The 14,225-nt window shown below is 38.2% G+C and overlaps 1 protein-coding gene across 1 annotated transcript in view; it reads left to right on the top strand.

The window, feature by feature from the left end:
• Window positions 1-430: 430 nt before the first annotated feature.
• The window catches only part of LOC140151353 (4-aminobutyrate aminotransferase, mitochondrial-like), a 41,552-nt gene continuing 27,757 nt past the window's right edge, over window positions 431-14,225 (top strand). Inside the window, exons 1-2 of the mRNA XM_072173663.1 lie at window positions 431-489; window positions 6,764-6,860. Of these exons, the coding sequence (XP_072029764.1) occupies window positions 6,791-6,860 (70 nt within the window). The 5' untranslated portion in view covers window positions 431-489; window positions 6,764-6,790. The remainder of the gene's footprint in view (window positions 490-6,763; window positions 6,861-14,225) is intronic.

The following is a 14,225-nucleotide window of genomic DNA, read 5'->3' as shown; positions in this document are numbered from 1 at the left end:
CTATAAACATGATGACATTGAGAGTGTTTTCTTTCCTTCCCTGTTTTCCTCCCGGTTTTCCTTCTTCATTTGATTGAATTGAACACATTTCTTGTCCAATGCTGCCTGGGTGAATGGAGGCGTGATTTGTTTTGACGTCCCTGGACTCGTGACCTTAAATGACCTTAATTTGGTCGGTGTTTAATCTTGAAACTAAAATAAATTCCAAAAATGTTACGGTGACTTGCTTTAATAATTAATACTGACAACGGGTCACTTGTATCTAACAATTACAGATGATTCGTAGCCAAAGCAATCACAGAGATGTTAAATAAAAGAACATTTTGTAATGATATGGATATTCTATGACTGATTTCTAGAAACACATCAATCAGCTGATTGGCGACTGACAGGTGGAATCTGGTCGCATCAATTTGTGCAGCAGTGTAGTGCATTGGATTCCAGTTATTGTATTACTATCAACTTACCTGTTGTGTTGTCGTTGTAGTGGTAAGTCATAGCTACAGCTTTTAGTTTCACATGTATTCAGCAATCCTCGGGTTTAGGTACCTATTGATAATAATATTCTAAACTCAGTTCAGTTCTCATGTATCAACTTGATCAAGCGCAAAACATGATCTGCTGTCATACTCATGGCTGTGTGGGCTGGTGGTGTATCATTTAATATCATATGCATGATATAATATTGTAATATTGTAGTATGTCACTGCACACTATCTAGCTCCCGGTGCTAGCTTGCTTTGTAATGTACAGTCACTGAGTCAGTGTACACTAATACACATGTCACTTGTATGACCCACCCTAGGACCCCCGGGGGGATGTGCGTCATGGTTGGGTCATTTACCAACCAATTAGTGACGCAGGGTACGGTCATTTACTCAATATGTGCGGCACAACATACCCCGAGGGGTGCGTCAGTGTCAGTCACTTTACCTAGGTGCATCAATGGTTAGGTGCATCAGTGTCAGTCAAAATATACCTAAATGGTGAGTCAAATTTGCGTCATGAGGACAGTCATAATCCTTAACATGTGCGTCACAATTTTGACAAGGGGCTCAGTCATTGTCGGCAAATGTCCGTCATTGTTTAGACGCACATGTGGGTCATGGTATAGTTAAATCCGACGCACCTTTGTAAAGTGACTCACCACCCCCGGGGGTCATGGGGTGGGTCATACAAGTGACATGTGTATAATACACTTACACTTAAGGTGGCTGTGTACTCTCAGACATGCATGTAGTAAAAGTGCAATAACTTTGTAATTATTCACGCAAGACATATAAAAGTATACATTTTTATAAAGGCAAGACATCAATAAATCTTAATATAAATACAGATTTGGGGTAAAAACAACAATTATGAAGAAAATCACAAAAAGTGAGTTTTTGGCAATATTTGTTAGGTACATCATAACAAAAAACACTCTTTCCAAAATATTTTATTTTGTTTTTCAATCTTGAGGCTCCATTCCAAAAACGGTTTTTTTATTTTTTTGATATTGGCCTTAGTTTTTGAGATATTGACCATATAAGGCATCAAAATGAACTTTTAAAATTCACAAACGCCTATTTGCACAAAATGATGCCTAAAATCGAAATAGACCAAAATATAAAAAATGAGAAAACCGTTTCTTGAGTCGATCATGCTTTTTACGATGATCATATTTGCTTACCTATAGATGCTGTATTTATTGAGTTATCGTGTACCTAAATCGTCATTTTACCGAGAAAATGAACATTGAAATAATGGCCGTTGAAGTTTAAAGTGGTCACATTTTGCCCTTTCATCGAATCTCACAGGAGAATCGGCAGTTTTCGCTTTTTCTACCTTATATTACGTGAACATCGGGTAAATCCACAGCCCGTTGAGAAGTTTGAGCGAAATCCATTCATAACTTGATATTCAAATCGAGGGAGAGAACTTGAAAAAACCCACATTTTATCAGCTAAAACAGAGCCATTTGACCACTTGAAATTAGTGTTTCCAAAGGATGCGCCACGCATGCAGATAAGCGTCCACGTATGCGTAGCGTATCTGTGCGTTAACAAATTGCGCGATCATGGCGCGATGCGTTGTTGCGCAAGGTACCTCGCTGATACAACAAAGATTTTCTCTCTTTTAAAATTGCAAACACGAATGAAATAGTGAAATAAAATCCATAAAATAGCGCAGTTGGAGTTTATAAATCTGGATTTTCTTTCCTTGTATTTATAAAAAACATAACAAAGTAACAAATATCAAAAAATCTCAATTTTGCGAAAGAAACAACGTCTTGAGTACACAGCCGCGTTAAGGTATGATAGGAATAGCATCAGCCTTTTTGACCCTTCCATTTTCGCTCTAAATACCAAAACTTATCAAGCTGAGACGAACTGGTTGTCTTAGCCTCTACCACTATTTCTAGGAGGTAGTTCTAGACTCGCTCGCCAGTCCTTCGATACATACCGTACCTAAGGCTTAGGACTGGCTCACACCATTTTGTCTGTCTATGGAAAATACACACTTTGCGCAGGTCAGATATTCGAAAAATTTCTTCAAAATTTCATCAAAGGGATATAAAATTGGTACCCACCTTATTGTGCTTCCTAAATCAAGACTCGGTTGAAACAAAATTAAGGATCAAATGCATTTTAGTGTCCAAAAAGGCAAAATTATCGTCAAAGTTCTGCCGAATTCTCCACCCTTGCGAAGAGTGCAGAATTGGAATCGAATAAAATATCCGATCTTTGCGATCAAAAACACAAAATTACAACTTTGAATAGAACATTTTATGTCAACTTGTCAATATATTGAAGAAATGTGCTCCCTAAACTTGTGGCGAGTAGGCAAAAGAATTCCCATTCAAACACATGGGAAACTGAAAGTGCATAACACCGACTAGGTTGTTCCACTCTGAAATTTATCGGACTGAGAAGAAATTCTTCCTGCAGTTGAGGCCCTTCTTCAGTGCTGACTTGTACAACTGCAACTTGTAGTTGTGTCCTCTACCTATGCCTGTGGGTATTCACCTGTATTCACCTGTATTCACCTGTCTTCACGGGCTCTTGGTAAGACTAAAGTCTTATTTTTGCCCACCCACACTTATCACAAAAAACCACACTGCATGGTCCTAAAAAAATTTGCCGAGGCCCTAGGGCCTTTCAAGATCACAAATCACTCTTGGTGCCAAACTTCACTTCACCACAAAGTATCCCTTGCGCTGTCCAATTGATGAAAGTACACTATTTTGCAACACAAACTTCATGGATGGCCATCATTCCCAATACTGTGTACACAACTGTTGGTTGACTACCACCACTCACATGCCTGTATGGCTACATGCACAATAATAATCATCGTTTGCCCATCACTTCCAATGCCATCCTTGCAGTAATTGGTGGATGACCAACATTCTATGTGTGTCCCTTGCACAGTTGGCTGGCTATTAGACTCATCACCAATGCTTGCAATGCCTTATAATATTCTTTTTACTTGCATATCTTGTACACAGAATGATGGTTGCATACAATACTTTCTGCACACTTGTGCCCAATTGCACTTGCTCTGTTGATTGACTATCTCTCTTGTTACCATCACTTACGGTACTTAATGGATGAATCTCATTCTCTTCACTGCTTCCGACTCTTACTACTAACTTTTGGATGACCACCACTAGTTACCATCACTCTCATTTCAAACTCTTCTATTGACTAAAAAAGTCACTATGCTAATAGCAGAATTTGTTCATCTTCTTAGATAGGTATGCATCCACTTCTGTCTTGAAACTATTTATGGTAGGTGCGCTTACTGCAGATGATGGGAGCTTATTCCAGGTATCTACCACTCTGTATTAAACTCTGTATATATTTTCGGCTATCTAGACGTGCAAATTTCTTGTGTATTCAAGATTATGGCCTCTTAACTCTTTATCAACCTCCTTCATCTCAAACAATGTACTCTTGGACATGTCATTTATGCCATGCATAACCTTACTTCTTGTGTCCCTTGCACTATCTGTAGGTTGACCATCACTGTTGCTACCATCACTTGTTGACTGATGACCATCATTCACCTTACTTCTTGTGTCCCTTGCACTATCTGTAAGTTGACCATCACTGTTGCTACCATCACTTGTTGACTGATGACCATCATTCACCTTACTTCTTGTGTCCCTTGCACTATCTGTAAGTTGACCATCACTGTTGCTACCATCACTTGTTAACGGATGACCATCATTCACCTTACTTCTTGTGTCCCTTGCACTATCTGTAAGTTGACCATCACTGTTGTTACCATCACTTGTTAACGGATGACCATCATTCACCTTACTTCTTGTGTCCCTTGCACTATCTGTAAGTTGACCATCACTGTTGTTACCATCACTTGTTGACGGATGACCATCATTCAGGGTGAATATCTTCGTTGCTGCAATCCCTTCCAGACCTTTCATGATCTTGAATGTTTCAAATAGATCTCCTCTTAATCTCCTTTGCTCCAAACTGTACAGCTTCATCTCTTGTAGTCTTTCTGGATAGCTCAGATGTCTAATGCTAGGGATGAGTTTTGTGGCTCTCCTTTGAACTTTCTCCATCATAAATTATAATGATATTCTTCTTGAGGTTTGGACACCATGGACTGAGTACTCGAGGTGAGGATGGATGTACATTGTATCATGTATGTTTTGTACAACATTGTGGGGGGCCCTGTTCTTGTCGAAGTGCTTGAAGGTGCGCTTTATTATTCGTAAGCTGTTCATCGCCTTATTCGCCGCCGCTGCACACTGCTTCCTCGTCTTTCCATCTTCTGTAATTATCACTCGAAGATGTGGGATTACCTCATCACCAAGCTTATATTCGGTGCCTTGGTTTGTACTACCCATTATGTGCATTCTTTTGCCCTTACATGCATTGAATCTGAGCAGCCATGTATCAGACCATGTTTGAAGAGCTTCTAGGTCTTTCTGCATGCTGTTACTGTCCTCTTCACCAACCATATGCCTGTACACCTTGGTGTCATCGGCAAACATCTTGACTTCTGATTCAACATTCTCCGGCAGGTTGTTGATGTAAATCACGAACAAGATTGGTCCCAGGACCGACCCCTGTGGTACACCACTGATAACATCTGTCCAGTCTGACTCTGCATCTCCTACTGCCACCTTCTGCTTTCTGCCAGTCAGGAAGTCGTTTATCCAAGCATGAACCTTCCCTTGAATTCCGTATGCCTGTAACTTTGCCAGCAGCCTCTTGTATGGAACTGAATCAGATGCTTTTGAATAGTCCAGGTAAATCATGTCAACTCCCCCTCCATCATCAAGCATGCTTGTCACATCTTCAAGTGTTTCCAGAAGATTGGTAAAGGCATGATCGCCCTTTCATAAATCCGTGCTGGTACTTGGATAGTAACTCGTTGGCCTCAACATGCTCTAAAATCCTCTCTCTGATGATGGACTCCAAAATTTTGCATGGTACAGATGTAAGGCTCAACAGGTCTGTTATTCGCTGATGACTTCTTTGCTCCCTTCTTGTAAATCGGCACTACTCTCGCAGTCTTCCAGTCTTTGGGCAAACATTCTTCATCCACTGACTTCCTGAAGATGATAAACAATGGCTCTGCCAATTCCTCAGCACAACTTGCCAGCACTTGTGGATGTATGTTGTCTAGCCCTGGTGACTTATCTGGTTTTAACCCTTTGAGTTTCTTGGTGACATCTTTTATCGTAAATGACAGTCCATCAAAACATCTACAAAAGTTTGTATGTCCAGGTGTGGTATCTCCCCTTCTGGTTCTTTGGTAAACATGGTCTCAAAAAAGCCATTCAAAACATTTGCTGCTTGCTCCTCGTTCTCGTTGGCTTGTCTTTGAATTCTCTCATAGTCTCATTATCTTCTTCTCATACTCAGCTTTTGCCTTGATAACATCTTTCTTGGTTTTGTTCCTTTGCTTTAAAACCTACTTGATATATAATCTTTATATCTCTGTGTACTCCTGTATTTCATATACAACTTATGCTTCTTCTTCACAGACTTCTTATCTCTGGCTTTCATCCAGAGTGGCTTAATCTTAGTCCTACTTCTCCTCTTGGGTACATGATCATCTACAGCTTGGTTGTATTCAAATTTGAACACTTGCCATGCATCTTCACATTTCATGTCACCCATCTTTGACTCCCAATCTACATTGGCAAATCTTTGCTTCATTGCATTGTAGTGAATTGTGTCAGCTCTACAAATGTAAGTCCATATGAGGCAGTCATGGTCACTTTTGCCATGCATGCTCAATCTCTTCGATTGAATTTTCATCACTTGTAAACACCAGATCTAACAGGGATGGTTTCTGTCCTTCTGTATGTCTGGTCATCTTTGTAACATGCTACACTAGCAGAAGGTAGATGTAGTGCAAAGAACTAATACTTGTTGTCCTCAAAGACCATCGCACCGAATAGACAGTTATATACGATCAGTGTTACATGGGAAGTACACTGTTGTTGTTGTTGTTGTTATTGTTTGTGTTTCATTACTGAAAACTAAATGCATCTGTATATAATAAATGAAAGACAAAAATGTTGTTTAATTTGGAAACTAGTAGAGCTCACTCCACTTCTACTTCTAATTCTGTACTCTGTAGGATCCACATGTGGATGTATAGCCGAGGGACTTCTTTGTCATATGAGTGGTGCAAGAGTGAGTGTGCCCGGTTTTAAAAATCAATAGGGAAATGATCTGTATTTGGCCTAGAATTCAAGAATTATTAGTGTACTTTTCTTGCTCACAATTCTTTACAGATTTGTTTGGTTTGATGAGAAGTTAATATGGCATCTTCAAGCAAGCAGCTGTTCCAAATTTGTGGTAGAGCAGTGCTCAACTCTTATTCAAAGGCTGGTAAGTACATGTATGTGTCTCTGTTATGGTCATGGGTGTCAATCCCAGGGGGAAAGGGAAGACATGTCCCGTCCACATTTTGGGATGGGGTACACAATATCAAATGCCCCCCACGTTTCGGCAAATACTACCCCGATCTAAGTAGGCTTACTATAAATATTCAGGCAATATTCTGTATTATTCGGATTATACCTTGATTTTTGGCTAAAATATGGTATTAAATTTGAAAATTTTCTGGTGCTCCGTGCGTACTTCATCTAATTCAAATTCACATTCACCTTGATTTAGACCAAAATAGTACTATCAAGTTTTGTTTGAACAATACGCGCAGTTGTCCCCATAAACTTGACCAATTAAAAGTTTTGCCTACCCTGATGATGTCTTACCCCTTGTATCTGGTAAGCACAGAAAGGGAAAATAGGGCATTTAGGAGACTGAGGAAAAATACGGAAGTAGAAGGATTGAAGAAAGTGAACAGGACGCAGATTCACATGACAAAGCTGACTAAATATTAATTCACCTCACCTCACCTCACCAGGCTGTGTTCGACCATTGTTGGACGTAGCCCTCTTCATGATTCTTCCACTGTTCTCTGTCTCTTGCATTTCTTGTCCATGTAGGTCCCATGTAGGCAGTAATGTCATCACGCCACCTCCTCTTCTGTCTTCCTCTTGATCTTTTCCCTGTTCTTGGTTGCCCTTCTGTAAGCCGTTTAGTCCATCTGTTATCTTCCCTTCGTGCAAGGTGACCTGCCCATCTCCATTTCGCTTCTTTGAGTTTCACCATAATGTCTTTGACTTGAGTTTGACGTCTTATTTCAGTGTTCTTAATTTTATCCCTTAAGGTAATGTGATTATGTGAAGCATCTTCCTTTCCATTGCTCTTTGGGCTGTTTGTAATTTCTGTTCCAGGTACTTGGTTGTTGTCCATGTTTCTGCCCCATATGTCATTGTTGGCAATACACACTGGTTGAACATTCTACTTCTCAGATACATTGGTAACTTTTTGTCACATATTAATTCAGCAGGGACTAAATATTTCCTTCTTAAAGTTCTTTCTTTGACCCCACTCAATGAGAGAAAAAAGAAAGAAAAAGAAATGTTCCCTGTTCTTAGTTCTGTTTAAATAGGCACATATTCAGTGAATCTAATGTGTATATTTGTTTGTTCCATCTGCATCATTATATGTAATTTTTAAGTTGTATCGTAAAATAATTTATATAATCTACATGTATGTATTTATATGTAATTTTAAATTTGTTTTAACTGTATAAGAATGTTGTACTTTTTGATGCAGGGCCTCCTTGGAAATCAGTGTTTTAGCATTGAAGGGGCTACCCTGCCTAAAGAAAGAATAAATAAAATAATAAAATAATAAAATATCAACTTTCGCTTCAAATAGTATGAAATCAGAATAATACTCTACTGGCCATTTGTTTCTTTGCCCCCCCCAACAAAAAGTAATCGGCAAGCCACTGGAAATGAACTGCAAAACTTTAATTGAGCCTTCATATTGAACATTTGAAATTTTTCCAACTATCATTTTTGCTGAACCATGAAATGGTCTCAGCCTATATTAGCCTTTGTTACTTCCTTTGTTACTTCCTTACTCAGCAGCCGTTTGGACTTAAACGGACATATTTCAAAATGCCAAGAAGGTTTGACCCCCAGAGTGGTGTCACTTTTATGATATGAAAGAGAAAAAAGTAAAGAATAAAATAAAAATATTTCTCCACCCGGGGGTGACACTCATCATGAAACCCCGGGTCATTATTTCTTTTGACTCCTTTTCAGGCACTGTTCATAAGAACCGGGTCAATATTCCTATTTTAGGTCCTTTTCATCTAGAAATCCCAAGAAGGTATGAAGCCCCCCCCCTCCCGGTGACAGTGATATTCCACAATATACTGCCGAAGCATCATGGTTCAGCTACAATTGTATGGTGCGGTAGTGTCCACCAAATGCCTTCATTTGGCACTCATTTTGTAATTTTACAATGACTCAGGGGGGATATCTCCCCTCAGACACCCGCCTGCGTCAAGCAAGCGTGACGCGATCCCCGATTCCCAGTCATATTCCCCAAACATAATTTGTGCCCCCAACAATTAACTTTGGATTGATGCCCTTGGTTATGGTGTGAGTATGGGGGAGGGTGCTCAATGCATGCATTCTTGTGGGGCACTGTGAGTAAGTTGCAGCAATAGCTTGTGCGGTACAATTTCTTTGTGTGGGGTATAAATCATGGGTCCCACAAAAAAACCAACTTATATTACCCCATAAGGCCTAAAACACTATGAAGAAATGCTATTTTTAGAGGTACCTCATGATGGGGGGAGTAAGGTGTAGGTGAGTGTATGTGAAAAAAAGTTCCCCACAAACTATTGGTGGTATGATTTTTGTACCCCACAAGAATGGTGTGATAAGAAATATACCCCAGAAAGAACCACAGACATACAGATGCTGGACCCCCCACACGAAAACTAGTGTAAAAGTGGGATTATGTTTATGTGCGCATTTGTAAACACCTTTAGACGATGAGAGGACATGTGTGCCCCCCTATGGATTGCAAGATTTGCCCCCAAATCAGACCCAGTGCCCCCCAATCAAGGTCGGTACCCCCAACCCACGCTACACCACTGTGTTTTGTGTAAGAACAGTAGTGTTTTTTGTCTACCCATGCGCTCTCTTTATCTTCTGCAGGAGATATTTAAAAGCTTGTTATTAACTATACATCATTTAGGGTAGCACTTTTGTGTGAGAGTAAACCCTCTCGTCCCAATTCCTGGATGTGTTTCTAGGTCACACACACAAAAATCATTAAACTTTAATGCTTTAAGTTAAAGACCTACTCAGTGATCCCAGCAACAAAAAGTTTAAACAAATTTAAATTGTTTATAAGTTGTTTTAAGTGAAGAATAAGTCATTCAAATTGGTATTTTTGAAATGCAAAATTCAGTGGCGCATGCAAAGGGGGGGGGCAGGGGCCATTGCCCCCCAATTTTGTTGGTAATTGGGAAAAACGTTAAAACGTCAAAATTTGCTCCTAATCAGACTCCATTCAGGGGAACTGAACAACCTGCCCCCCCCCCACTTTCAATGTGCTGCGCACACCACTGGCAAAATTCAGCAACAAAAGAAACACTATTGTCTCAATAAACATTGATGGATTTCTACTTGTTTCTTTACTTGATCTCAGCCAAGTGATATGTACTCTTTAGCATTCATTGCCTCAGTATTTGTTAATTAGACACAAAGTTGAAGCCCCATTCAAATACATAGCTAATTTATATACTGTCAGTATATAAATTACAGATTCATGTAAAATACCTTATTTTGTCTTATATACACAGCTTTTGGCAGAACCACTAGCCCTAACCAACAAATCAATTTTCATTATCTAAATCAATATATTGAAAAATAACACTTTGATGATTTGCGAAAGTTCATTCTACAAATCATATACTTTGAAAACTTGCTTGATTTATTGTTGTTTTAAAATGAGTTCTCATGTACATTTGACAAAAGTGTTGTTGGAATACCTCTCTTTACAACATAACTCAAGAACAACAGGACCTGCAAAAGTATATGTGATATTTAAATTCTTCTACACGCTCGTTATGAAATAATCAATGCAATTTTTGCCAAAGCTCACTACTATTCGCAAGATGTGGTGGACTACCAAATCGCAAAATTTTAAAATATTTGCTAACCTTAACAATGAGACCAGTCCATTCCATAGTAATTCAACTACTTAAACTGCAGTTGTACAGTGATGTATTGCTGTGTTGACAAGGGTGGGGGGGGAGGGGGGAAGTGGAACAGTCTCCCCTTTTTGAGATGCTGGCTAGTGGTCACCATGATATTTTGAGATTTTTATGCCCCCCATTTTTGACCATTTTAAACTGTTTTTTTATCAAATTTTGCACCCCCGTGAAAGTCCCCTTGACACAGCAAGGGATCATTCAAAGTCATTTTTCAAATATGATCAAAAATGCTTACACCATAAATAATTTCTTTTGTCAGATGAGATTTTTTTTAGCACTAAGGTAATAAACAAACAAAAAACAAACACGGTCCCGACCAACCCAGATATAGCTGTAATCATGCAAATAAAAGCTGCTGTTTTTGGCCAAAGTAGTTCGACTTTGACGAATGTATATTGTGAAAAATGTAGACATGCACATTATGAAATATGTTTGCCAAATTTTATTTTTTTTAGCTTTCTGTGATTTTTTTGGGTCAATAAAGCCTCTTTCAGAAAAAAAGAATCCTGAAAGTCTGACTGCCTGTAGAACATTTTTTTCCTGTCACCTATAACCCAATTTTTATGTTATCAGCTATATGCTTCAGAATTCAGACATGTACATGTATTTGATATTGTGGGAAAAGCACTGCTGTGCTTTGAAGTAGCACACACACAACCAAATTAACCCTAGTAAAATGGTCAGACTTGTGTATTGAAGTGGATTTTAGTGCCAGGTACAATTTCAATAAGAGTTCTATGAACTTCTCTGCTGACGTGAGAGTGTATGCAAGGAACTGCCTACAGGGGAGATTTGTTGAGAATTTACTGGGCTATAGTGCAGACTTGTAAAAAAACATATTCCCATTCCATCTCAATTATATAAGCACACATATTGGGGATCTGTAATGGAGGAAACTATAGCATCTTGCGTATCTTCTTCCCGTCTGAATTCATATTAATGTGAATTAAATTTTTCAATTCCCTGATGACATTTGCGTTAATAGGAAATTTGAATTAAGGTTTTACCGTCGTCAGCCGAGTCGACTTGACTATTGCGCCTGTTTTCATATGCGCGTGACGCCAAGCGTCGTGTTCGGCGTTATGTTGCAGACATCGCAGAGAACGATGCGTGTTGTGCGTGTCAATGCTATTTTTTGCGCACCGCGATACCTAGGGCCAAAAATAAAGAAAACAATGTTTGCTGAGCGCAAAAAAAAAAAGTGGTCGCTTCTAATATATTAAATACATGTACAAACCAAATCTTGCCAGCGTGCTTCCAGTAATAACGGACCTCAAAGTAGGCACGGCAGTAGGGTCCAATAGATGGTATGAAGTTATAGGCCTACCAAACAAACACAGAATCAGGTTTTTTTTAACATTAGGCCTAAACGAGTGTTGGTTAAATTGGTTAATTCGCTTTTAATAGTATTTTGGCCTAAATGTTGGGTAAGCATTACGGTATATTACAGGCCTATTGAAGGATATAAGTTTGTAGAACGTTTCATAATGAAACACACTACAACAAAATTAAAAACATGTGAAAATGTTATTGTAGACATATATTATTTTGGCAACATTGTTCCAACTAAGAATATGTTTTGCAGCAAGTGTTCAATGTTTTTGATTGTTATTTTAAAATGTTTTAAAAGTTTATAATCCACCATTTAAATGTTTAAAGCATTTTGTGTTATTGGGTAAAGACCTACTACGTGCACTGAATTCATAATGCATGCGATATAGGCAACACCATCAAAACTATTCGGTTTAAAAAAATGTGTCATACATTTACAAAAATAATATCATAATTGGCCAAACGTTTTTCTACAGCTATAGGCAACCCAGCGTTTAACTTTGCTTTAATTGAACTGCAACAATTGATGAATGAATCCACCTCGAGATAATTCCGTAGGCCTATAGTTTTTGTGACCAAAAAGTTTTCCTCTCGGTAAACGGCACTAAGGATGCTAAGTAGGCCTATGCCTATAATAATTGTAGGCCTATTATAGTCAAAAAACTTCCGCCCATGGTGTCAAACGCTTCGCTTTAACATCTTTAATAAATCCTCTTTTGGTCATTCGAGTCAGGTGAACATAAAGCTGAAAATAACTCACTTTGTGTAACTTGATAACTCTTTGGCCCAATATCTTAGCAGAATGGGAGACATTCTAACACCCGTTTGTGACCAAAATACATCAAATGATATTTAAAAAAAAATAATATTCTTAGCCTTAATTATAATAGTCGACATCATTATAATTGTTCCTAATTATGGACACTTCTTAGCCTAAGTATCTTTTTTTTTACCTATAGGTAACTTTTTTTTTACAGTGAAAAATTCCCTGCGTAAACAGACAATTCCTTTTTTGTGGCCATATGCGTAAATGAACGCTGATCCGCATCAGATCGCTTCATACCAGCGCTGCTTGCACGCACTAAAATATCCACGTACGCAATTAACTACGCATGGTGTCGCAGAAAAAATGCATTTTGACCTATTTTGGTCAATTTACTGCGAAAACTAGGTCCGTACCCCCAATTTTTTTTTTATGCGATTTTATAGAGCTTTTTCTTTTTCATAACATATATAAAATTAAAAAATTTTGTCTCGACAATTTTTTTAATACAACGCAAAAGGTGATATATTTTGGGCAAATTGCTGATTTTGCCATTGAAGTGTACAGAGATTTTTTGGAAATGTACACCTCTTTTAAAACGGCTGTAGCTCAAAAGTTAGGTCTTTTTTTTTCTGTTTTTTTTACAGATTTATTATCTACACATATCAATGTACAAAATATGTCAATTTAAAAAATTTGGTCGATAGGTTTAGTAACGACGGTAAAACCTTAAAAGCATGATATCTTCACGGCTTTAAATTTTCGGCATTTTGGAAAGAACATATGTTTCTGCAATGGGACATTTTTGTGAATTTGTACATTTCCTTTTAAGGGGTATAGTCCATACAAGATCCCGTCCAACAATTTTTTCTTAAATATCGTACCAGCTAAATTTCATCGATATACATCGAATATCTAAAATAAAGAAGAGGGGTCACCGAGCTAGTTTTTGAGAAATAACCATTTTAAAAAGGCAAATTTTATTGCATGTGATATCATTTCATGCTTGACAGTAAATAATTAATGCATTATCATGAGGGTTCCATCAGCATAAAAATGTGATGAAATTAAGGGGGTACTACACCCCTGGTCAATTTTGTTCCTATTTTTGCATTTTTCTCAAAAATTAAAGTACATTGGTGACAAGTAAGATATGTATATTACAGGGCAAGGACTACAACTACTGCACTGGAAATTTTATTTCAGCACAGACAACAGTTGTGGAGTTACAGTCAAAAATAAGGAAAACCAATATTTGATCAATAAATCATTAACTACTTGCCTTGAGTTGCTGAATTTTCAGTGCAGTAGTTGTAGTCCTTGCCCCTATAATATACATATCTTACTTGTCACCAATGCGCTATAATTTTTGAGAAAAATGCAAAAATAGGCACAAAATTGGCCAGGGGTGTAGTACCCCTTAAATGAAATACAATGAATGTAAAAATGCTTGCACACGTAGGGGAGGTATCACATTAAGCAAAATGCTATACATTTTGTATGACTT

This window comes from Amphiura filiformis, chromosome 4 (genome assembly GCF_039555335.1).
Source record: "Amphiura filiformis chromosome 4, Afil_fr2py, whole genome shotgun sequence".
NCBI classification, from domain to species: Eukaryota; Metazoa; Echinodermata; class Ophiuroidea; order Amphilepidida; family Amphiuridae; genus Amphiura; species Amphiura filiformis.
This window is presented reverse-complemented; position numbering and strand designations above follow the sequence as displayed.